At 33.7% G+C, this 26,790-nt stretch overlaps 3 protein-coding genes across 3 annotated transcripts; all 3 read left to right on the forward strand.

The window, feature by feature from the left end:
- On the forward strand, positions 1 to 10,361 carry LOC117919619 (signal recognition particle 54 kDa protein, chloroplastic). Its single transcript, XM_034836819.1, has 15 exons — positions 1 to 219; positions 295 to 427; positions 1,127 to 1,194; positions 1,274 to 1,375; positions 1,904 to 2,056; positions 2,235 to 2,312; positions 3,065 to 3,190; positions 3,329 to 3,431; positions 4,267 to 4,367; positions 6,809 to 6,946; positions 7,027 to 7,170; positions 7,428 to 7,503; positions 8,651 to 8,736; positions 8,913 to 9,038; positions 10,009 to 10,361. The coding sequence occupies exons 1-15, from the start codon at positions 58 to 60 to the stop codon at positions 10,114 to 10,116; spliced, it is 1,704 nt and encodes a 567-aa protein (XP_034692710.1). The 5' UTR covers positions 1 to 57; the 3' UTR covers positions 10,117 to 10,361.
- A 115-nt stretch (positions 10,362 to 10,476) lies between these two features.
- LOC117919621 lies at positions 10,477 to 11,640 on the forward strand. Its single transcript, XM_034836821.1, has 2 exons — positions 10,477 to 10,949; positions 11,369 to 11,640. Exons 1-2 carry the CDS (start codon positions 10,797 to 10,799, stop codon positions 11,513 to 11,515), a joined length of 300 nt encoding a protein of 99 aa, XP_034692712.1. The 5' UTR covers positions 10,477 to 10,796; the 3' UTR covers positions 11,516 to 11,640.
- A 5,954-nt stretch (positions 11,641 to 17,594) lies between these two features.
- LOC117921097 (ABC transporter B family member 29, chloroplastic) lies at positions 17,595 to 26,143 on the forward strand. Its single transcript, XM_034838892.1, has 10 exons — positions 17,595 to 18,221; positions 18,358 to 18,444; positions 18,582 to 18,689; positions 21,808 to 22,074; positions 23,419 to 23,502; positions 23,754 to 23,970; positions 24,098 to 24,183; positions 24,628 to 24,815; positions 24,956 to 25,085; positions 25,568 to 26,143. Exons 1-10 carry the CDS (start codon positions 17,643 to 17,645, stop codon positions 25,712 to 25,714), a joined length of 1,893 nt encoding a protein of 630 aa, XP_034694783.1. The 5' UTR covers positions 17,595 to 17,642; the 3' UTR covers positions 25,715 to 26,143.
- The last annotated feature ends 647 nt before the right edge of the window (positions 26,144 to 26,790 follow it).

The following is a 26,790-nucleotide window of genomic DNA, read 5'->3' on the forward strand; positions in this document are numbered from 1 at the left end:
CCCGGATTCTGGTTTCACTGGATAGATAGGGAGCAAGACAAAGAGCTTCCGATTCCGATGGAAGCCGTGTCTTTCTCAACCGTTGCTTCCCGGCCTTTCTCTTCAACTTCTTCCTCACTCTCAACTCCTAAAAGCCTCTCCAGAAGATCAACCAACACTCGCTGCTCTTGGACTGCTTCAAAGCTCCCCCTTCCACTATCTTCCAGAAACCCCTTCACGGTAACCCTCACGAATCTCATGAATGCATTTTGACTTCAATATTCTATCTGTAATTTCGTCTTGATGACTCTTCAGAGAGAGGTATGGAGTTTGGTGAAATCCAAGAGCGTTAGTGTTAGAAGACAAATGCCCGGTGTTATAAGAGCTGAAATGTTCGGCCAGTTGACCAGCGGCCTCGAAGCGGCTTGGACCAAACTAAAAGGAGAAGGTTTTGTTTATTCTGTAACTTCAATTACTCAATTAGGACCCTTTTTTGTGGCTGAAAACGAAGTTATACATAATGTTTCGATATTTTGCTCAACCAAATACAATTAGCGCATTTTCCTGTATTTAGGGCTTGTAAAATCCTAGTAGGTTGCATCACCAAAGTTCAGAGATAATCCTTGAATGGATAAGCAAGTGATCAACTGTTAAAGTCTTACTCAAAATGTCGATAAAGCCAAGAAGGATACCTTGGTGGTTATCTCAGCTGCTCCAAACCACCATGATCTCCATTGCAAAAGCTGCCAATAACGATTTGATTGAGGACTACCATTCTTAGTCCAAGGCCAACATATATTGTCCAGATCCATCCCTCCCTGCAACTCTAAGCCCATGCAGAGTTAAAGAGCATGTGCACCTACTACATCTTAACATATTTGCTTCAGAATTAGCATGGTTATTTGTTCCCAGTTTTTTATTTTTCAGTTCTCAACATATTTGGTTTTAGAATAACAGGGTCTTGGTTTCGGTTTAAGGAAAGATAAAATATATTTCAGGCGAGTTGATTCTTAACATGTCATCCAAATTGCAATATGGATCCATTTTCTTTGACAGATTTATTTATTTATTTATTTTTATTCTTATTTTTCATTTTTTTGTGGCCATTAATGTTGAAGTTGTTGCTATGCAATTTTGTGTGCCTCAGAGGTTTTGACCAAGGAAAATATTGTGGAGCCAATGCGAGATATTAGAAGAGCCCTTTTAGAAGCAGATGTAAGTGGGGTTTTATGGTAGTGTATGGATTTCAATTTATTCACCTTAATAAAATGGTTATTACATGTCTTATCAATAGGTAAGCCTTCCTGTTGTAAGAAGGTTTGTCCAAGCTGTAAGTGAACAAGCTGTTGGTGTTGGCTTAATTCGAGGTGTTAAACCGGATCAGCAATTGGTTAAAGTAAGCATACGGAAACTGCATACAATAGTTTTACATGCTTTATAAAACTCATTTTTAAAATCTGTGTTTCTGAATATAGTGGAGGTTTCCTTCTTTTTCTTTTCATTTCTTCTCCTTTTTTTTTTTTTTTTTTTTTTTCTCTTTTTGAATTGGTTGAAATGGGGCTTTCGATTCTTCTGGTCTGGGGTTGGATGTGGAGGTTTATTTCTAGCCCTTCTGGTCTTGTCTTTAATGGTGGGCATAGTCAGCAGTGTGTTGATTTGACCAAATATTTTGTTTCTGTCTTCCATGCTTCAATTTTTTTTAGTTGCTTTCACATCTCAATTGATGCGATCCAATTTCATATAAAAATCTTCCTAGAAAGCACTTGTATTTAGTGATTTGAGATTTTGTTTTGACCATGTTTTAGAATAATGACATCCTGAGTTCAATCCCAGCTTCCAACCAATATGAAAGGCAAAAACGTATAGTCTTGGTTTTCACTTATAGTTCCTGGAATTATGAATATATGGTTCTTGGTTAGTGCAGATTGTACATGATGAGCTTGTGAAATTGATGGGTGGAGAGGTATCTGAACTGGTTTTTGCAAAATCTGGCCCCACTGTGATATTATTGGCTGGTCTACAAGGTGTTGGAAAGACAACTGTGTGTGCGAAACTGGCCTTTTATCTTAAGAAACAGGTGCACAGCCAAAGGCCCCTCTTTCTGTCTCTGTGTTTGTGTGTGCATGTGTATTTTATCTTCCATTTACTTATTTATTGATGGGTATGGGGTGGTTGGGGGGGTGTGGAGTTTTGGTGTTTTATGTGGTTCTTCAAACTTAGTTTTTTTGAAACTTATGATCCTACATTGACTATAGGGCAAGAGCTGCATGCTGGTTGCTGGAGATGTATATAGACCTGCTGCAATTGACCAACTTGTTATTTTGGGTGAACAGGTATCTGATTTTTGTTGACCATGAAGTGTTCTGCTTCTAATTTGCAAAGCCACATGTTATCTTTTCAGAGCTTATTTAGCAGTAGTTGGGGCACTTTGACATTCTTTGGATGTTAATTTGAATAGTTACTTGCATGATTTTAACATTTCCTACTTCAAGATGAAAATTTGGAGACTGAAGCCCTGAGCTTGATGCAAATCACCCTTCCTCATTTAAAACACAAGAAAATTTGGAATAAGACTAAAAACCTATAACCAAAGAGAAAACATAGGAAATTTGAGAAATGGCCAACATGTTTTTTTTCATGGATTTGCACCTTTTGCATGTTATTTAGACAATCATATCAATGGTGATCGTACAAATATTATCATATTAGAGTAGCTTTCTTAAGAAGCTACCAAACTGTTTTTGGGTTATACTGAGTATCATGCTTGCTCTTTGATAAGTTTTAAACTACTAGGAGTAGGAATGAAGTATCTTTTAATTTAGGAGTGAAAAATGTGCACTGTTCTACCATCTATATGTTATTTTTCTCCTTAGTTCTATAAATCTCATTATTCAACAAACAGAAGAAACAAGAGAATAACAAAGTGAGACCCATTGTAGTTTTGAGCTATGATTCGGTGAATTTGCTAAATGGCTAATTTATAATTCATTCTAAGATCTTGATTATTTGTCATTTGAATTTTGTATCCACTTGAATCTACTATCCTTCAATTCATTCTCATAATTTAGTGGTAAGCTTGTCACAGGTGGATGTGCCTGTTTATACAGCAGGGACTGAGGTTAAACCTTCACAAATAGCTAAGCAAGGTTTAGAAGAGGCTAGAAAGAAGAACATAGATGTGGTCATAGTGGATACTGCTGGAAGACTTCAGGTTGTGTCCCTTATATTTTTTTATAATATTTTATATATTTTTAAGATGATTTCCTGACTCCTGATATTTTCCGCTAGGAAAACATTTCTTAAATACTGACCTTGGATGGTATTTATCATAAATTATTCCTTTAACCAGATAGACAAAGCAATGATGGATGAATTGAAAGATGTGAAACGGGCAATAAATCCTACTGAAGTTTTGCTTGTTGTGGATGCAATGACTGGACAAGAAGCTGCAGGTATTCAAACTTCCATTTTTACTCATTTGAGGATGAAATACTTTGAGGGTGAAAGTCACTCTCTGTATACTCCCAGTGTAGTGGAATTGCACCTCCTGTTTTTTGCCAGGTGCTCTGCAATCTACATTTGCATTTTGCCTATTAAAAAGGAAAAAAAAAATATCTTGAGGGTGAAACACTTGAAAGGCCATCAATTAGCCTCACCTCATGATCCATTCTTCTTTCCTCTCTTTCATGCTGTACAGTGTCACTGGGCCCATTTATCGTTTTTGCTTTAATGTTTAGTTTTAAATTCACTCCCAGGTATAGTTTTGCCTGTTGTTTCAAGATTATGAAGTTGATAATCCTCTGTCTATGCTGTACTTGGTACATTTGTGATCTCATTTTTTCTTTTTTTCTGAATGAAAGGAAAATAACTTTCTGCCTTGTACAAACACTACTTATTTTAATAGATTGTCTATAAATTTTATCTGCTTTCAGCATATTATTCCTCACTTTGGCAATGGTAAAGAAGAACCTCATGAGAGAGAAATAGCACGCTTCACTTCTTATTTTGGTAGCTAAGCTGGGATTACCCGTAAACTCTTGTGCACAGTAGAGTTCCAATAAAGCAATTGACTTGCTGTCTGTCCTAATTGTCATCCTAGATAATGAGCTAGACTTGTATACAAATGGAACTTACAAATATTAAATTCAGGTTACATGATTATTGATTTGTATGCCCTTCTTTTTCTTTTCATGCGTCTAGTTTAGTCTTTTTTGGTTTGATTATCTTTTAACTGCTAACTAACTATCTTTAAAATTCTATATGATGTCTTCTTCTTTGGATTTTCAGCCTTGGTCACAACATTTAATGTAGAGATCGGGATTACGGGTGCCATTTTGACAAAGCTAGATGGAGATTCTAGAGGTGGGGCAGCTTTGAGTGTTAAAGAGGTTTGCCCTTACCACTGCCTTTATCTTCATCAGCTAATATCTTGTGTCTTCCTGAAGCAAGAGTTTACAATACCTCCGTCTTTGAAATTTGTGCTTTGTTAGTCACATTTACCATATATCTAGTTGTTAATGGTGGCTTTTATGCCCTTTGAAGTTGGTTCCTATTATTTGTTTACTTGATCAAATTACAAATTTTTCTTTTTTGTTTATATAGTTCTTTTGATGCATTAAGATTGAAAGTTTGTTGTTCTTGATTTGTGTAACTACTTAGAGGGGGTGAACATGTAATTCAATTGTTTAAGATCAAAAAATAGATTTTTTTACAATTCTTGATGTTCTTAATACATCGAATTATTCTGAAATGAGAACGATCAATCATCCACGCCAAGAGACGCACCATGTAAGTGGAAAACCACAAACAAAGTCTCATAAAAACCCTAGTGATGTACAAATCATAACTCTAATTGATTGCATAGCAAATCCACTAATTTTAAGAGCAAGTATGCACTTGATATTCTTAGTACTTCAAATTATCCTAAAATGAGAATGATCAATCATCCACGCTAAGAGACGCATGATGTAAGTGGAAAACCACCGATGGAATGGGTCTAATCAACTGCATAGCAAATCCACTAATTTTAAAAAGCAAGTACACAATTTTGCCTAAACCTAAATACCACCTTCTTCTAGAGAACTTATATTGGCCAACACCTATATTTTGCTTTTATGTCCGCAATGGAGCACGTTGTGCACCTTAATGAACACCTCAACTCTTTGGAGGGATGTGATCAACCATTAATCCTTCTTGAATAAGAATTCAACTTCAAAAGTTTAAGGATCTCTTTGTAGGATAACGAGAATGTTTAATAATAAGTGCGTAAAAATATTTTGATGTAGATAGGCATCCTTATAGAGTAAAAACTGTAATGGGCCAAGTGCAAGCATTGTTTATACAAAAATGCAAATTTCAATCATTTTCAAAATGATAAAAAATAACAAAAAACAGAGAGAGAAAAAAGAAAAGAAAATACGCCTCCAAAGAGGCACTTGAGTGCTTCAGAAGGGCGCTTAAGCTCTTCAAAGGGGCACTTGAGCTCTCCAAAGAGGCGCTTGAGCACTCCAAAGGAGCACTTGAGTGCTTCTGTTATATTTTTATTTTTTTCCTCAAATTTTGATTTATTTTTCGAAAACCAACGTTTGCATGCCTATGTTCTTTTTACAATGCCATTACACTCATTGAGTGTTCCTATTACATACTTACCTGATAACCAATTTGTCACTTGATGAACTTGAATCTTCGAAGCCAAAAAGTCCCATGGATAATGTTAGGAACAAAATTGCCGATCCACCTCTAGCTAATCTAGCTTACTAACAATGATAATTATATTTATATGAGACTCACATCACAGGACAATTAGGCATCGGTTTTAGATATTGCTTCAGAAACCTGAAAGCTAAGTTGAAGCTGTTTGGTTTAAAGGAACATTGTGAGCAGTGGGCACAAAAGGTTTGTGATATGGTCCTGTTTATTTCAAAAACACTCCTAAATGCAGCCGGCAAGCCAGTTCCCTCACATACCAGATAGCTAGTTGTGCATGGACCTGTATTAGTGGCCCTCTTTAATGGAATATCTAAAACCTGATTGTATGTATCCTTTTTTTGTCCTTATCAGAAAGGTATTTATTTGGAACCAATCTGGAAACCCACCCAACCCCTTGGCACCTAAACCAGGTCTTAGGGGCCTGATCGTGTTTATCCTTGTTGGCTGTAAAACAGTAAAAGTAAAACTGGAGTGTTTCCATGATGCTCAGTGATCATGTTTGCTCTTTTGAATGAACAACTCTCAGGCCCAGAATCTAGGTATGAGAAATTCTAGTACTGATTACTGAACAAGATTGTCTCCATGAGATCACATCTTGAACTTTACTATCACTTAATAGTTTTCATGACACATGTTATTTCTTGTTACTAACCTAGCGGTTTGGAAATCTGGAACTTTTTGTTACTTTGGTTTCTCAATTGATTGTGCCAACAAAACACTTTGGGCACTTTGGTTCCTTGATGATCCTAGTGTTGTTTATTTACTTGGCTTCAAATTCTAATATATGTTTCATTTATGTCCAAAATGATTCTTTCTTTTTCATGTCTGCTTGAGTCAAGGAGATTAATAATTGTCATGGTTGTTAATGATTATTATCATGGGGTATTCTATGCCTCTAAATGATTCTTTAGTTTTAGTAAATAAAACGAGTGAATATACCGATTAACTACTTTTTTTAAAAAAAAAAAAAAAAAAAAAATTCCTGCTTCTAATTGGCAGTTCTTTCTTATTCATCGTTCTGTTATCTCTAACTTGTTGAATTTTCTCTAGTACTTAAAAAAGTCTGTGCTCCCAATAAATTTCATCTTTTTTTATGATCAATATTGGAATCATGGCGCAGGTATCAGGAAAGCCAATTAAGCTCGTAGGGCGAGGAGAGCGTATGGAGGACCTTGAACCTTTCTACCCAGATCGTATGGCTGGACGCATCTTAGGAATGGGAGATGTTCTCTCTTTTGTGGAGAAGGCACAAGAAGTTGTAAGTACCAGTAAATATGTAGAAGTTTATCTTTAAAGGATGATGTTTTGATGTAGATCTTAATCGAGTTGTCTGTATAGATGCGGCAAGAAGATGCTGAAGAATTGCAGAAGAAGATTATGAGTGCAAAGTTTGACTTTAATGATTTCTTAAAGCAAACTCGTGCAGTTGCACGGATGGGTTCTATGACTCGTGTTCTTGGGATGATCCCTGGCATGGGAAAGGTATGAAATTTAGTTTCGAAATTTGTTCTATTCTCCTGTTTGCCAGTAGGTGCAATATATGCACTGGCTGGTATTAGTATTTGTTCACAAAGAGGTTGAAATGATATTGCAGGATCCTGTTCTTGTGGTTGTTTTCCACTTTTAGATGTGGATGTAAGATATGAAAAATGCAGCAAGCTTTATGTAGCTTTTGTTGTTTATACTCTTACGGTGAAAAGAAACTTTTGATCAACTCTCCTATATGTGTATGCAAACAGGTGACCCCTGCACAAATTCGGGAGGCAGAGAAGAGTTTAAAGATGATGGAAGGAATGATTGAAGCAATGACCCCTGGTCTCCTCTTCTCTCTGCCATTTAAAGGATTTTCTTAGTATAGAATCCTGAAACAAATTGCTGATATTCCTTGTCCTTGAATCTTTAACTTCCATATGGTATTTCTCCCTGAAATTAATAAATGAGGAAAGACAAACAATTATAAAAGGTGCAGGGCATGTCATCAACTTGCCCTGAGTGGTCCGGTTCCTTCTGTTTGCTGCTTTTTTTTTTCTCTAGTTTATTGTCAGCAGTTTCTCAAGTATTTGATGGGAATGACTTATCATCATTTCTATGTTTCAGTGGCAAAACACATGGAACTTCCTTCTTAGTGTTGTCCTTGTGTTTTCTAGTTTCAAAACCCATATTGTTTTAGAACTCTTTGAACAAGATGCATTTGCTTGTCTCATGATGTCCTGGATAATTTACATCAGCTTATATATATATATATGTTGTGTATTACTAGTTACATGCATGATAATTGGACAATGACTAATTATCTTGGCAGCCATTTGACCATCTAGGGCTGTTTTCTGTTGATGGTGTGACACATGATGAAAAGTGAAGCTATCTTGTTGAGGCCCAACCTCTGATTATCTTTATATTCTAGCTAATTACATTAAGCAAGAAAAATATAAACTGAGCTAATTATTGGAAATGACTAATTATCTTGGCAGTCATATTACCATTTTTTAGATAGGGGAGTTTTGTAGTTTGGTGTAACACATGATGGAGAGAGAAAGCTATCTGGTTGAGACCGAATCTCTGATTCAATGTTTACATCCAGAATTAATCATATGATTTGGGTTTGGCACCTTCCTTTGATTCTCCTAGTGAAATCTGGATTGAATATTTACTTTGCTTGTCCTCCTGGAAACCATCTTTCTGAATGGCATTTGTTAATTTTGTATCATGTGCTATGCATGTAGTGTAACTAAAAAAAACATGCTTGAAGTTTCACTCATGTGGTTAATCTCTCAAATTGAGTTGAATTTATGTACATGTGTATGTGAAATACTGCCTGTGAATCACTATGGCTTCCATTTTAATTAAGATGTCTTCAGTATGTTTTTTCTTCGTCTATTGAATAGCGTCTTATGGTATGTTCCATTTTCTTGCCCAGATTTGTTCCCTGTCAAACCTTTCTGATTATCTTGTTTATTTTCAGAGGAAAGGGAGAAGCCAGAACTGTTGGCAGAATCTCCTGTCAGGAGGAAAAGAGTCGCTCAGGATTCTGGGAAAACAGAGCAGCAGGTACATGGGATAGCTTCTTGATGTAAGATTGATATGCTGGTTTCATCTTACCTGCCCGGGAAAGTTGGGGTGGGGGGAGGAGGCCTAGGTGGTTATGGTGGTTTATTTGTTTTATTTTATTAATGATTTCAAGATTAGCTGTTCCGATGGGATTGTGATTTATCTGAAAATTTTAGGTGAGCCAACTTGTTGCACAACTCTTCCAAATGCGTGTTCGCATGAAGAATTTAATGGGTGTAATGGAAGGTGGATCTATTCCTGCCCTGAGCAATCTTGAGGAGACACTTAAATCTGAGCAAAAGGTGCATTAATTTGCTTATATTTTTGTTTTGTGAACTTGGGTTGTTGTGTCTAATTGATTTACATAATGTGCATTTGCTTCTATTGTGTCATTCTAAAATACTTAGATTCCTTTTCAAGGAAGGATAACTAAAACATGCTGGCAGTGTAGAAAACTATTTAGTTGGCTATAACCCTAAGCATTCATTATATTTCCAACCACTAATATGAAGTACATCTTCCTTAAAATTTATATATCTCCACCCTGCTTAAATTTGTTTAGAACTACTTAAGTTTATAATTTTTTTTCTTAAAATGTTTGTTTAGCGCTAGTAAAAACAGTAAGTTTAGTTATCCTTCTCATATAAGAAAAAGATCTATAGGTCACCTGCCACCTTTCTGTTGCATCATGTGGCAAGGTATGGGAAAATGCACTGTTTCTATTTTTCCCTTCTTTTCACACTGTTTATATGAGTGGAAAAGAAGAAAAAGATAATAGAGGGAATCATGAAGTATTTCTCCATCACCAAAATCCCCCCTGTATGAGTCTTCTATGCATGCTGGGACTTGAATAGAAAAAGTCATCATATGCTCCCTCCATTGAGGTCACTCTGGAAAAGAAATAATCCAATGAGCACAAAAAGGAATTTCATCTTTTGGTGACATCATTTTTTTGACAGGCATTCATTTATTAACAATATTATTGCAGTTTATGGAGAGATGGCCACTTCCGAGAGTTGCTAGTTTTTTAGATTCATTTGAAGTATACGAAAAACTAATTAGCATGAATATTATATGATTGTCTTGAAACTTTCATGAAAGTGCAACAGCAAACCAATTCATTGCTTAAGAAAAGTTTTGTGGAAATTTAAACTCCATTGCCATTCCTGAAATTCTAATAAACCAATTATGAGAACTTTTGTGGTTTTATGGATATGTAACTGTAAGGTGAAGAATTGATATTTTTGTTTTTTGGTTTTTCTCCTGTATCAGGCTCCTCCGGGTACTGCAAGGAGGAAGAGAAGATCGGAATCAAGGAAGCAATTTGCAGAGCCAGCATCATCAAGGCCCAGCCCTCGTGGTTTTGGGAGCAGGAACTGAGGCTTAAAGCCTAAATTTAATGGGTTGTCAGCTCTCTGTTTCATCTCCTATTTACAAAGTTGCTCTCCCCTGCGAGAATGTGATACATTTTTTTAGTTCAGTTTGTATTATGTCCTGTACAGAGCCACACTGGGAACTTAACTAAACACAAAGCGTTTGCAAACGTTACTCCTAGTTTCTAGTTTAAAAAATAACAAAAATGTAATGGCCGTTTTATTTCTAACCATTACATTACAGCTTAACAATTATTTGCTTTGTAAGTGTGCCATTCTGTGATTGATTATACTCCCTATTCCAGAGGCGCGGCCGCACAAGCCGTAGACTTCATGTCTAATGAAGACCCTGTGGACGACCAACACATACGGCCCAGGAGTGGGTAACCGTTGAGTGGTCGTTGTGAACTTTCAATATTAGTTTAATTCCGTAGTTTTTCCCGGGCAGTTGAGATTAAGAAAAAAGAGGACGTTGAGTCCCATTATATTACCATACGATATCCGCTCAATGTCCGGTTATTGTCTTATAGACATGTGTCATTGAACCATTCTTTTGCCTATGATATATGAGTAAACCCTATCCAATGGATTTCCTTTTTCTCTCCTTTTCCCCATCAAAGCTTCAACTATACAAGAGGAAGAGAGAAAGTCATTCCAGATTGAAGACTAGATATTGCAGTGAAGGAAATGGCAAGCCCTAAGGGGATGGATGGAACTCCGGGTGCCTCCTATGAGACATTTCCGGTCGCTGATGTACAGGGAGAATTGCACCCCGCCCAGAACAAGGATTTTCAAGTTGATCCCGTGTCCTCGGACGTGGCTACCTCCTTGGAATACAAGGTATTTTTAGTTTTAATCTTTAAACCATGTTCCAATTTTTTTAATTAAATAATAATTTAAACCACTGATTTTTTTCTTTTTCCATATTAAACTATTTTTAACAGAGTGTATTTTCTTTTTCTCAATTTTTGTTTCTAAAATTGAAAACTATTTTATTTTTACTGTATCTTTATATTAAGTTTTAATAACTTGTAAAGGATGTAGGAAAGGTTATTTAAATTTATTAACATATATCTCTTCCTTGCTCAACTCTCAACTTCTCTGAAAATTTGAAATTTAAATTAAAAATAATTATTAATTCAAAATAAAATATTTAATAACTCCAATTCTAATCCCTGAATTAAAAAGCACATGCATTTGTATTTATTCATCCATGGGAAGATTGTGGGATTCATAATTTGATGATTGAATGTGGAAAGGAACAAGCAGAGGCGATAAGAAAGAAAAAGGAGAGGGAAAAGAAGGATGCCTTGCAGACCCTGAAATCAGCCATAATCGTATCCGGAGCCATCTTGGCCGCGGCTGGCGCCGTCTTCGTCATCACCAAGAAGTTGAAAGAGAAGTGAACTCCCTTTCCTATGCTATTCATTTTTAACTGATTCCTACTTATTGTTGACCATTGTTGTTGTGGTGGTAGTAAATCGTTTATACGTGTATGATCAATTTATTTATTTACTTTTTTTTTTCTTTTTTCTTTTTCTAACTTCTTTATTAATCAAGGTTGGTAGCATAATGGATCACCCGTAGTCCAAACCATACAACTAATTGCATATTCATTCACCAAGAATTAATAAATAATAACTATTTTCATCAAAGTAATAAATAAATAAATGTAAGTTACTGATTAAGAGTGTGTTGAAAAGTGATTTCAGAAAACGTTTTTAATATTTATAACACTTGAATGATAAAAATCTTGAAGTATTAAAAATGTTAAAAACATTTTATAAAATCATTACCAAACGAGCTCTAAGACTCTTAAATTTATAATAAATGGATTATTAATTTTATTATCTTTTTCTAAATTGCATTTGCGCTCATTAGCTTGTGATACATCAATTTTTTTGATAAGTTTAGTTATTTAAATTATTATATCAAATCCAATTCATTTATTCACATTTTAAATATTTTTTTTAGATTGATAATCATGAGTGTAATTTTGAATTAATTTCATCTTATTAACTTAATTTTTAATTTGAATGATACCCATATAATTAATTGAGGCCCACCGAAAATAACTGTTTAGTCCATTAAAATTATTTAAGGCTATGTTTGGTTCTCGGAAAATTTGAGGGAAAATGTAAATGAAAGAAAATAAAGAGGAAAAGTAAAAAGAAAGAAAAAGTAAAGGAAAATAAAAAATAGAGTTAAAAATAATAATTTTTTTTTATTTGCTACTTCAAACTCATTTTATTTATTTTAACTCATCAATATAAAGATTAAATAATTTTAAAATGCATAAGTTTCCTAACTAATTTTAATTATATTTAATTTTCTTTGGAATATTTTATAAGACAACTAAACATGAGAAAATCATTTTCCTTAACATTTTTTTTCTTTCCTTTATACTTTCTGAGAACCAAACATAACCTAATTATCTATGTCTTACATTTATTTGTTGTAATTGAAAAAAAAACTGTTCAGTTTTGTTTCATTTTTAGTTTCATCTAAAATTTTAACCTTTATTTGGTAACTATTTTGGAAAATGGTTTTGAAAAAAATGTTTTTAATAAGAATTTTTGAAAATTGTCATTTGATATTTTGTAAAACAAATGTTTGTTAGGAAATTTAAAATGTTTTTAACATGTTTATATATATATATTTTGTAAAACAAATGTTTGTTTGGAAATTTAAAATGTTTTTAACATGTTTATATATATATATAAAATAACTTTAATATGTAGTGCTTTATTATTAATAATTTTTCATATTTTTATAACTATTTTTTAAAACAACTAAAAAATGTTTTATGAACACACTATTTTTTATTTTTAAGATTATTAAATAGTTTTCTATTTTTTTATTACCAAATATAATTTTTTATTTGTTTTATTTTAAAAAATAGAAAACCATTTTTACAAATAGTTAACAAACATACCTTATATATATATTAGCAAATTTTATTTTTAAATTAAATAATTTTATTTTTTATTTTTTGTGATTTTTCTTTTCCATTTTTGGGAATGTTTTTAATTTTTTATTTTTTACATCTAAAAGTTTATATATATATATATATATATATATATATTATTTTAAGTTTTTATTAATTGAACTTAATATTTATCATGTAGTTTTCCTTAAAATTATCTATACCATGTTATTGAAATTTAAAAATCACCATCGTTTCTTAAAATCATATTTATCTATGTGTGGACCCCGTATTTCGGCTCATGCGCTTCCACTCGATTTTATTTGAAAAATGATTTATTGTTTGAAAAATGACTTGGAGTCGCCACTTATTTTGTTTTATTTTTAAAGGGTAAACAAAATAAGAAAGAAAACCCTATGTGTGACTCCTTATTTTGGAAAAGGTGGTTTATGAAAAACCGGATCGGGTTCAGGGGTCAGGTTACTTATCGAGAAGGTACGGTAAAGACCGTATCACCCCTCTAAGTCCCTAAAGTCGGGTTTCTACTAATAAAATGAAGCTAACGTAGTAATCGATAAAAAAATCAATGAATACTGTCATGATCACATATTGAAAGCCAAAACATATATGGATGATAGTCATATTGAGAAAGGAAGCGTACCTGATCCGTAAACAACAACGCGCTATCACAAAATGAGTTAGTGCATAGTAATGATCATAAAATATGTCACTCATATCACCAAACCAGATAAAGAAACACCAATAGCATGCATGACATTTCATTCGATTCCATTTTTATTTTAAAGGGAATTTATTGGATGTCGGGCCCCCACCAAAACCCATTTTATTCTTGCATGAATTAATTCCGTAAATTCCATCACTTGAAATCACATAATTTAATTCATGCTTATTTTTAAAAAAAATTTTTAAATAAAATATGGGAAATGTAAAAATAAGACTCGCCAAGAAAGAAAATTGGCGGCAAAATTTTATCGAAAAGCGGGTTTTTGAAACCTAAGAAAAAATGCTAAGGATGAAAAAGGAGGAGTGGAAATTATTTGGAAAATTAAAATTTGGAAGACTATATACCGAATGGAGTTTGGGAAGTTATTTTTTTAAAAAAAACAAAGATGAAATAATGACAAAAGAACATGTGGCCCAAAAAAACGGCCCCATGTGTGTAATTTTTTTGATCAAGTAATTTTTTGTTTTCATTGGCTTGATTTAATTAATTATTTTTCCTTATGTGTGTAAGAAGAAAATATATGGTATGAATTGTGGGACATGATCATTATTTTCTTTGTTGTAAATTTGAGAATTCAATTTTTTTTATCAAGTGATTTTTTTTGTTTTCGTAGGCTTGATTTAATTAATTATTTTCTTAGGTATAGCTTCCAGCTTTAAATTATGTGTGTAATTGAAGAAGAGAGATATGGTTTGGGTTATGCAGCATGCTCATTATTTTATTTGTTGTAAATTTGAGAATCCATTTTTTTAACTTGTAGCAACTACACAGACAGTCACGTTAATAAACCTACATTCAATGATGGAATAAAAGTAAGTGCTTTTGAGCTTTCCATCTAAAGTTATTTTCTGTTTTTGAGATCAATCTTTGTTTAGCTTCTTGAAGTTTTTGTTTTTGGGCTTGACTAAATTTATATTTCAAGTTTTTGGTTTGGGTTATGCGGCATGCTCATTATTTTCTTTGTTGTAAATTTAAGAATCCAATTTTTTAACTTGCAACAATTACACAGATAGTCAAGTTAACAAATCTGCATTCAATGATGGAATAAAAACAAGTGCTTTTGAGCTTTCCACCTAAAGTTATTTTCTACTTTTGAAATTAGTCTTTGTTTAGCTTTTTGTAGTTCTTGTTTTTGGGTTTGACTAAATTTATATTTGAAGTTCTTGGTTTGGGTTATGCAGCATGCTCATTATTTTCTTTGTTGTAAATTTGAGAATCCAATTTTTTAACTTGTAGCAACTACACAGACAGTCATGTTAACAAAACCTGCATTCAATGATGGAATAAAAAGTAGGTGTTTTTTGAGCTTTCCACTTAAAGTTATTTTCTGCTTTTGAGTAATGTCTTTGTTTAGCTTCTAGAAGTTCTTGTTTTTGGGCTTGACTAAATAAATTTGGTGTGCAGTGAAATATGACACAATATAATGATTCTCCTTGTTGCCAAATCGAAAGAGTGTTGGTTTGATTGGTGCACAATAATTGAGCATGTTTGCTGGTTTTTTTTTTATTATTTCACTTGCTTGGTTTTTTCTTGGTTTTCCATGGAAGTCTATTATTAATTGAAAATAGCAGGAGGAGCTGATTGTTTTTGTTTTGTTCTACTGTGGTTGTTTGCCTTTTAGTAATTGCATTTGTATTTTGGCTTCAATGAGACTGTAGTTCAGCTTAGTTTGGAAGCCGTAAACCATTCTAATCACCTATTGCCAGGGGTAGAGCCACCTAAGGCTTTAAGGTTGAACCTTCATGGAAGGGGGTTTGAACCTTTGCCCTTTAGGTCTACCTGGAAATCTTGGGTACCACAAATCTATGTAGTTGATTTTTTGCTTTCTCATGCCTTCCCTAAAATTAATTATTATTCTTTTACCCTCCTCGACTTATTTTCTAGCTCCGTCACTAGCCATGACTTAAGTTGTCTTAAGGTGTAGTCTAGACTGTTTTCAATTATTAGAGTTAGATAAAAAGATATTGTTGGTAAGGTAATGTGTAGGCTGTTTTGTAAGGTAATGTTGGATGTTCAGTTTGTATGCTTGCATTTTCATTATTGTACTTTATTTTATTTTTCTTTTGATACACTTGCAATGTAGAATATAAAAGATAATTAACAAATAACTTAAATCTAAACATATGCGTTCTCAAGGTCAATGCAGGCTCTATTCAAATGGATTTCTCCTAAGTTCAATGACAATACATATAGGATGCCTCTAGAATATGCATAGAATGTGTGTCAAATTCTCTGTAAAATCTTTGTTTTTGTGCTGATTTTTAGGGTGAAATAATGTTTTCTCTACTTATTTTGTGTTCATTTCTTTTGCTTGTCAGGTAATATTTCTATGTAAATTTTTGGTTTCTTAATATTTGAATACGTGTTTTAGTAAGTGCATCAAAAAGGAATTTGATAGAGTTTGTTTTTTCAAGCCATCTAATTTTTAATGTCTCTCATCTAATTTAAACTACTTGGGATTCTAATTTCCACTCCAGTTTTTTATTAAGTTTTTGTTTTTTTTATTTATATGGACCATTACAAACTTACATCCCGGAGACCGTAGTTTAATTGGTCAGGGTTCTGCCTTTGTCACAGGCAGAAGCTGCGGGTTGAAGCCCTGGCAGTCCTAGCGAATCATTTTTCTTCTCTTCATCATGATGTTGGATATTAAAAATATCTATCCCAAAAAAACTATGAGGTTGCTTTGCATATTTTTGTTTTATCTTGTGGCTATTACCATAAAACACCTAGTTTTTGAACAGAATGTACTCATAGTTTCATATGCTTCCTTCATGAGCTCAATTTTAACAATCACTGTTCTTGTGCACTCACCTGGGTCAGTGGAGACAAGATGCATTGGAAATGAACTCCAACCATTTAATCGAAATCTAAAGCATTGCATGTATATATATATGTGTGTGTGCAACTGGCAACAATACTGATAGTACAATTGGCCTGTTTTTTAATTTTCCTTGTCATTCTTATTTATTCTCACTTAGCTTACTTTTTATTGTTTTCCCTTTTTTCAAGAAGCTTTTAAATTTGATATATATATATCAATGTTTTTTCCATTGATTATTATTGGGCTTTGGATTGTTGAATTGCATGATTTGGGCCCATTAGATTGGAGGTTTTCTTATTTGGAGTTGGGTTTGATTTATTTGGAGACCACTCATCCTTACTATGGACCTATATCACTTGTGTGTATTTTATTCTTTCTCCTTGTGCCAGCAACTGTTTAATTGGTGTAACTCATTACATGTCAATTAAATCCTAATGTTTGATATTCCATATGATTGTTATATTCCCACTTATCTTAATGTTCATATAAAAATAATATAATTTTATAGTTTTAATTTATATTATTAGTACTTGTAATTTTTAAAACATTATTACTTATTTTTAATAAAAATATAATTTATGCACTTACTTTATAGTTTTTAGTGAAATATTATTGTCTTTTAATAAATAAATTTTCACTACATTATTTATTAAAATTATTATTTATTTGTTTATTTAATATTTATTTTAAAGTAGATAAAAATTTGTGTGAATTTTTAAAATATCATGGTTCATTGTAAAAGTTTTTTATATGTTATTATTTTCTTTAAATAAAAAGTATAATTACTAACAATTTGATAATTTTTTATTTAAAAATTAAAAAAAGAAGAAGATGGTTAATAGTAACATTTAAAATAAAATTGGTATATTTAATCAGATGAGTTTGTTTGTAAAGAAGAAAAGGAAAAAAAAATAAAAATAAAAATATTATTATTTTGGTGCGAAACTATGGTGGGGCCTTAACCGTAACATTTAGCCGTTGCCTCCAAAATGGCTCATCATCCCCGCGCCTACCGGCACCGGCACGTCTTCTGAAAAAATGGCCACCATACAATTCACCATCGCTCCTCCATCTTCTTCCCCTTCTCTTCTTGGTCTTAGATTCAAACCCAGACCAACCAAACTCTTCGCCTTCTCACCAAATCTAACAGTTAAACCCTCTTTTAAAGCCTCCCTGAAGCCCTTTAACTTCATTTCTCCCTCCACATTTCACTCTCTCGAAGCCATCAAACCCTACGTTCTATCAGAATATAAACCAATTCTAAAAGGCTGGCTCTGTAGTCTTGTCTCTGTCTATTCTCTCTCCAAAATTGTCCCTAAAGTCGGAAAATTTTCGGCGACGCTGAGCAAGATTGACGCCATTAATTTGAGAGACGAGGGTTTGGTATTGGGGGTATTGCTTCTGGTTCGGCTAGTGGCTAGTTACTGGCAGCAAGCGTTTCTGTGGGACGCCGCTTTGAATTCGGTGTATAAGATTAGGGTTTTTGTCTTCGACAAGGTTTTGCAGAGGGATTTAGAGTTTTTTGAAGGTGGTGATGCCGTTTCTCCTGGTGATATTGCGTATCGGGTGACTGCGGAGGCGTCAGATGTTGCCGATACCGTGCATGCTCTTCTGAATGTAAGTAATTCTAATATTGAAGCGCCTGTTCCCTCTTATAGATCCGGAGCTTGTCAAAGAGAAGATCTATGAATTCTGGAGCTTAGCCATCACACTCACGCTGAGTTTTAATTATATGGTTTCTTTTGTATGATAGACCATTGTACCCAGTGCTCTGCAGTTATCGGCGATGGCAACGCAGATGTTATTTATCAGCCCTACACTTTCTTTGATTTCAGCCTTGGTGAGGAACGAACACTTGGGTTTGTGTGTGTTTCTTTGGTTTCAACCTTAGTGAGGAAGGAAGACTTGGGTGTTTGTGTTTGTGTTTGTTTTTTGGTTATGTAATTGATGTCCAACCTGTCTGGTGTATTCTTTTAGGTTATTCCATTTATGTCTCTTGTTATTGCCCATCTCGGTGAAAGGCTTCGAAAGATATCTCAAAGGGCCCATCTTAGCATTGCTGCTCTCTCGGCATACTTGAATGAGGTATGTTCATTGCCGTAGTCAAGATCTCCAGTATTTTAGTAGTCTCTCTCTCCTTTTAGAAGAATTTTGCATTTTATTCCAAATGAGAGTTGTATTATAAAAAATGAACTTGCAGACTAGTGCATGCATTACCAACAATGGTGCAGTTAAAATTGGGAAAATGATTTATAGGAAATTTTTCTTAACCATATTTCTTAATGCGACTCATTTACTCCTAAGTGACAGCATGTGGTAGCCCTATTGGGGTCCCCATACCTTGGTAGGTTGTGTTCTGGTCATGGCTTCCCACGGTTAGGGTCAATACCATAGTTCTCCTTGTATAGTAGAGGAGTCTACTCTTACTTGATTAGGTTTTGTATTATGTTAGAAGGATCTCTCCTTCTCTCTTTCTTCTATCAATGAAAATTTATCTCTATTTCTGATAAAAAAAAATTGAAAAGAAAAATCTAGAGAGCACTTTGTTCAATAAGGAAAACTTTTATTCTTCAAAGATCCTCAAAAAATAATTTTAAGGAAAATATTTTATAATCCTTGAAAATAATTTTACTAAAGGAAGTTTTCCTTCCAGGATTTAAATTTTATTTTAACAAAAATTTATTTCCTTATTCTACACTATTCCAAAATTTAATAAATAATATCCTCTTGAAATCCCATTTACAAGAAAAATTATTTTCATTAAAATTTATGTCATACACAAAATATACATGTATTGAGTACAAAAATATAAAATTGGAAATTAAAATATTTTCCCAAAGGATCCTATCATAGATTTTGGTAACCAAATATTTGGAATCCAAAAATTCCAAAATTTTCTAAAAATAGTTTTGCAACCAAAATTAAGGTTAGAATATAAAAAAACCTAAAATCCCTAATGCCAAGAATGCTTGAGTGCATGAGCCGATCAAACTCTTTATCTCTGGCGCTTGAGCACCCATGCCTACACCTCCAAGCATGAAAACTCTTGGAATGGTTTTTTCTATGAATGTCCCTAAACTATTGGAGCCTTTGTTCTCTCTTATTGAGTCACCATAGATAGATCAAAGTACAATTTTTATACAATAACAAAAATCCTACACTCTTCAAAATAGAGCTGACAACCTGTCTAATGAAAATTCAAAACCTATACTCCTTATGGAGTATACAACCAAATCTAGAGAAGATTCAAAGAAATTATTCATTCATTATTGCATTTATATATAAGAAAATAAAACCATTCTTTCATCCCTATTGGTCATGGGCTGAAAACAAAAGGCCTACAAAATAGAGATAACACATCCTAGATCGGATCTAGCATGCTATTCCTATCTGATACCCATTGTTAGGAAAACCCTTGGATCATAGGTGTATGCTATCTAACAGCTTAGGGATACTAGACCTAAATGCATAACGAAAGTAAAAATACTTAGATTTAGGTGTTTAAAACCGTACCTTTGGATTTGGATGTTCTTAGATCCTAATCCAGTTGATTTAGGGATTTCAATAACTGTTTGATCTTCCACATGATGGCTCCTTAGATCCATGACACTTGTGTGGAGTGGCTATACACCTTGAGAGAGAGAAAGAGAGAGGGAGAAGGAGTAAGGGGGGAAGGCTAGGTTTCTAGAAGACTACTAGTTTGAAAAGTTAAAGTCTAACCTTACAATCCAAGGGGTTTATATAAACACTCTTATGAGCTTAAGTGATTTTGGCCTAACTTGGACTTAGGTCAATTAATCTAGTCTACTAAGTCCTAATTAATTAATTAGCTCAAATGGGTTACAATTAATCAATTAGTCCAATTGAGAAAAATCAAAATAATTAATCATAAATTCTTGTGCAACCTTGCACTATTTCCAAAACGCCCTTATGCATATAAATGATTAATTCTCAATAAATCCTTAAAACTTTGTACTAACATAGAATATGAACTCAAGTAGTGACCACTAAAACCCCTAGGAAAATACTAACTTCTTTGTAATCCAATTCTAAAGTTAACATTCTACTAAAAAGAGTCAATTGCACTTTAGTGCCCTATGAAATCAACTGCACTTCATTAATTTAATTAATTTATCGGGTCTATGGTTTACCATCTACTATATGTAGACATCCCATGAACTAGTGTCTGCAACTTAATGAGGTAGAAGCTATCAACCTCTTAAGACTACCTTTAATATCCTTGAATCTTAGATTTTTCTATTTTGTGATCAATCGACATACTCTAATCCATAAAGGATATATGTCAAATCTCACTTAAGAAATTATTGCAGCATCACAAATTTCATGATCATAAATCCTTAGGATCACTCAAGAGGATGCGCTACTTCTATCCTATAAGATATCATGATGCTTATAGAAGATACCTATTGTCACCTGCCTTAATCAATAGTAACTTACTCCATAAAGAATATATGACTACCTTAGGTCTCACCCATAGGTCAAAGTCACTGAAAACTTCACTATTAGTTCAATATTCTCTCAAAGTTGAGAGTCTATACAACATAATAACTTGGTAAAATCACAACTACCTGATAGCCAATTTCATAATTTACCGTAGATCTTGTTCATTATGTAACCATACACACTAGTGCACTTATTAGGGAAACTTACAAGGAACCTATGATTTAGATATTCCATACAACTGTTAATGCACCAAAATCATGTACAATATAAGTGGTATAGGTATAAATGCTTAGATAAATATCAATCCAAACATGGATAAAATAGTGGAAACTAAAATTATAGTATATAAATATATTAATCAAATCTAATTTTTTTACATCATGTCATGCTTTTAAAGGCTTTGTCCCAACAAAAACATTGTTCGTGTTTCTTCCTAAATGGTTGCCTATCAAAAATATGTTTCTTCCTAATTACTTTGTTCTTCTTTGTTTGTATTATTTCTACTAACCCATTTGAGTCCTAGAATATGGTTGAATAATTATTCATGTTTTCTTTTGCTTCCTTCCTCCACTAGTAAGGTGGTAGATCCATGAGTCTTTAAGTTCCTCCTCCCCTCCATGTGGCTCTGATTGTGTCTGCTGTTAATTTCAAAAAGTGTGCGTGAGATTCTACCATATGATGTTCTCAATCACTTCTTTTTAATTGGTGTACTTACACCAATGTACTATTTATGTTTCAGGTCCTCCCATCAATTCTTTTTGTGAAGGCAAGCAATGCAGAGTTGTCTGAGAGTGCTCGGTTTCGAAGACTTGCTCATACAGACCTATCTGAATGTTTGAAAAAGAGGAAAATGAAGGCTCTCATTCCTCAAATCATGCAAATTATATATTTTGGAGCATTATCAATATTTTTTGTTGGTTCACTGGTGGTTCCAATTGGTGCTTTGGATGGCAGTCTCTTGGTTTCTTTTGTAACATCATTGGTTCTATTGATTGATCCAATCCAGGTGATACTATTTGTTGAGATTTTTAATATAGCAATCAGCCACCTTGAGGGTTTAATTGATATAAGGGATGTCCTTTCAGCACAAATTTGAACACTAGAGAGGGTTTATGGTCTATAATCCCTTAATAAACTATTTTTATCAGTGTGTAATGCTAAGGTATAAAAGTTTCTGAAACTCATGAGGGGAGGTAAATGAATCGAGGTTAAAAGATTTGTGGGGGAGGTTGGTGATTTGTTTTGAAACATATGAAAAGGTTTCTGACATTTACCCATGCTTCTTTTATTGCTATGAGATGAGATAGAGTACTTTTATATCTGATTATGTAAGTAATTTAATGAATTCAGTTGTTAAATTCCAAGTCTTACGCATGTACTGATCAGTAGTGTGTATATTTCATTAGAAGATGTTATATAACTTCTATTAATTAAGCAGTAGTAGCAACACATGAAGGCACATATATTGATATCTCCCACTTGAGTATGCTCAGGAAAGAAGTCATTTTTTATCAGTAAGCAGGTGAGTCTGTTTAACTAAGAAAGCCCTCTGGGGGAAGTAGGCCACATGTAGATGGAATCAACTCATTATCAGTTGTCTTTTTTGTAAATTGCTATTTTAATTCAGAGTTCATATGGGTACTTCTCCTCTTGATAACTAGGAAAAATGTGGAAATTTCTATGTCTCTAATGAGAGAGTTCATGTTATCATCTTTGGTCAAAGTTATATTCTTAATGATCATCTCGAAGCTTGCATACTATTGAAACTAATCCTGAAAACTCATATTTATTTAATTAGGATTATTATTAGACTTCTAAAATTTTCTTGGCTGGAGCCTGTAGTATGATTATCTTTTATATGATTCTCTTAAATAGTACAATCATATTTCCCATGTTATGGGTGATACTCTTGATCTTTTATTAGCAAGGGACAAGGTGACATATCTAACAATTTATTCACTTATTTACTCATCTTTTCAGTTTAAATTGTTTATTCTGATGGTGAAACCCACTTTGTGGGGCAGTAAGTCTGGGAATCTCTGTTTTTGTATTTAAGCTACAAGTTGTTTAGAGCCCCACTTGTCTCCATTATTTGTTATAAACTTTTAACACTTCAATATCTTGTCAAAGCCACTAGATCTTGGCCTAGAAGTTCTTTAGATGCTACTTTAAATTTTTCTTTTTTTTTTTTCTTATTTTTGTTGCTCAATTTACGTACAAAAAGAAATAGTTCCACATTCTTTATATGTAGTCCAAAGCTTTTTTGGCTAATTATCCGTTGTGTTGTTATTATGGTTCAGCCATTCTGGAGCTGTCTTATATTATCAATCTGAATTTAAGGGTCGCGCAGGGTGTGGGAAAAGCTTACAATGAGTTGAAGCAAGGAGAGCCGGCTATTGAACGCTTGTTTGATTTGACTAGGTTTGAATCTCAGGTAAAATCTGTCTTTGATAGAAATGGCCATTCACTAATTTTCATTTTATCACTTGGTGAAAATATGTTGTTTTTAAGAATTAATTTGTTTGACAAACATCTCTTCATGTCTCCCCACTTTCTTGCTTGCCAGATAGTGATATTATAAAGATGCTTTTTTTAGTTTTAGTTATTCTATCCTTATTTAACAGTGTGATTGGATAATGGATAACTTTTTTTAGTGATCACAGATCATATTGTTTTTGAGTATAGGTGCTTGAGAAACCTGATGCGGTTGATTTAGATTCTGTTATTGGAGAGGTGAAATTTTGTAATATCTCTTTTAGATATGGAGACAGGATGCCTCTTATTTTGAATGGATTGGACCTCCATATCAAAGCTGGTGAAACAGTTGCTCTTGTTGGGCCCTCTGGAGGAGGAAAGACAACCCTTGTAAAACTGCTTCTTCGACTTTATGATCCTTTATGTGGTTAGCCATCTGAAATTACAAAACTCATTCCATTACAAACTTGCTCAACTTTTGACCCTTCGGTTTGAACTTTAAGCAATCCTTCCATTTTAATGTGACCATTTATCTGTTTCTCCCATGTTAACAGGTTGTGTAATTCTTGATAACCATAATATTCAAGGCATCCGCTTGAAAAGTTTAAGAAGACATGTTGGTCTGGTTTCTCAGGATATAGTGAGTGACTGCTCACTACATTCTTATATTTTAGTTCCCTTTTTAAAATTTGTTTTATTTGTAGGATTAAACATGAAATTGCATTCACCTCACAACAATGAAAACAATCAAGCAATCACTTGTTGGTTACCTTATGTGGTTTGTGCTGGTTTTACAAATGCCAGCAGCCAGCCTGGGATCATCTGATTTTGCAGTGTCTTGTCTTTCAAATACTACCACTAAGTACAAATAAATTATGATGTTGCTATGTATTTCTTCCACATGCTGTATTATGTTTCAACTAAGGTATGTAGTTATTGGTGATAACTATTGTCATAGATCAGGATATCCTCCATTACTTGGACAAGACATTGCAGACATTGTTTGAATATGTTAGACTATAAATGAGTATCAGATCCTACTAATGTTAATGTTTCAGTATCAGATGACACATTTTGGTGTTAGACACTTCTTTCAGGAACAGTTGTTGAAAACATTGGATATAGGGATCTGATGACTAAAATTGACATGGAGAGAGCTGAGCTTGCAGCACAAACTGCAAATGCTGATGAATTCATTAGAAACCTTCCAGAAGGGTACCAAACCAATATTGGACCAAGGGGCTCAACATTAAGCGGTGGCCAGAAGCAAAGGTGAAGCTTCAAATCCAAACCCTAATCCTAACAACATGACCGCTAGCCATGGATTTGAAGATGAACATGCAATCTAATTGCTTCTATTTCCAGAATTTATTATGCTAACATGATACATTCTACTTTACTTGAAAACACAGAATAGCTATTGCAAGGGCACTCTATCAGAACTGTTCCATACTGATTTTGGATGAAGCAACTTCTGCTTTAGATAGCAGGTCTGAGTTATTGGTGAGACAAGCTGTGGAGCGATTAATGGAAAATCGTACTGTAAGAACAATAAATTTTCAATTTGCATCATGTGTTTCCGTTTCTTAGTATTTATTCATAGGTATCTGTGTTGAAATTGGTAGTGGGAACATGAAAGTCACACATCATATCATAGCTAATATTTTTCTTGAGCTGGACACATGTTATTCCTGTCATTAATTATTTATAGGAATTCATATGTGAAACATTAGGATGATGTAAATCTGTTCCCTTGTGCTTTAGAACCGGAGCAGGAGTACAACATTAAATCATCTGCTGCAAACATTTTTTTAGAGGCTATAGGGAACATGAGCTCTACATAAACTGAAATTTTTTAAAGGCAAATCCTGTAATTTGGGAAGTGAAAATGAGCTTTAACTGAGACCATCTTTGTGTAAAGAAATTAGAATTAACTTGGATATTTTCCTTTTTAATTAGGATCCTTGCGTCTTTTGAATGGCTCAGATGTGTGCTCAAACCAAGTATTGACATTAATCTTGTAGGTGTTGGTCATTGCCCACCGCTTGGAAACTGTTCTGATGGCAAAACGCGTTTTTCTTCTGGATGATGGAAAGCTGGAGGAGCTAAATCGCTCAGCTCTTTTGGGTGGTAAGTCTGATTCCCTCTTATCTACAGGGCTGGTGATATGAAAGCATGTTGATGGTACAAGTTACAACCATTAGGATGTGATCCAATCTGGACATTGTCTTTTTGGGTTAGGGCTTTCCCCTTCATGCAGCCAATTATACTTGTGCCAACCAAAAGGTGATGGTACAACCATTGAAATTTGGTCAAGGAAACCATGGATAGATATTTCCAGTCACGATGACATCCTATCTCTACCCATAGATATTGTGGTTTTTGAGGTTGTTGCATTTTCATACGTACATTTTTTCTTGGGAGAAATACGAGGATCCCAAAAGGAGCTCCATTTTATTTTGTAGCTTATCATGTATTTGTTCTATGAGTGTCTTAGATTTTCTTGGTTTTTGTGTTTTTCTTAAAGATTGAGAAAAGAGATTGTAATGGACCACACTTATTTTATAATGAATTAGGTCTTAAGTTATAACTCCTTCGAAGAAAACTACTAGTGATTCGTGAAATCTGATCTGATTGATAAATTATAACCACAGATTTGTAGCCACAAGTGTTTTGCCGTAATGTGACTAGTGACTACTGATATGACTGCTTTCAAGAGAATTGCCCCCAATTTAAGGTGGCTAGGAATGAGACCGCCATCCTATTTATAAACACAAACTCCTGGAATGAGATTTCCGGCGACTACAAATATGATCAAGTTAATGTGTTTAAATCCCTTTTCTACCTTGTTACACAGTTGTATGTAATTTTGTCAATGTGGATAAATTAGACATTGAAGTTTTGGTCTTGGTCGATATGGAGCTGCCACCTAAGTAACATGTAGGTTGGAGTATGATTCAGGCTTTTAAGACAAGATTTGTATGGCGCCTCCTTCACCATGCAATTCCTATTATCCTAATCCTGAATCCCCCTTGCTTCCAGAGTCTCAGTTTGGACTGAAACTGCCCTTTCAAGTTGGATAGAGGAAGTTCCATTTTGATAGGGAGGTACCTGGGACTATTTGAACTATATATGATATTCACCGTACTTAACTAATTGAACAATGCTCAGTTACCCACCCTAAGCAAGTTCAGGCTTTATATCATCATTTTTAACTTTTTAAAGCATTTTTGCCCGTTATTGTAAT

The sequence above is a fragment of the Vitis riparia genome, chromosome 8 (assembly GCF_004353265.1).
Source record: "Vitis riparia cultivar Riparia Gloire de Montpellier isolate 1030 chromosome 8, EGFV_Vit.rip_1.0, whole genome shotgun sequence".
Lineage (NCBI taxonomy): Eukaryota > Viridiplantae > Streptophyta > Magnoliopsida > Vitales > Vitaceae > Vitis > Vitis riparia.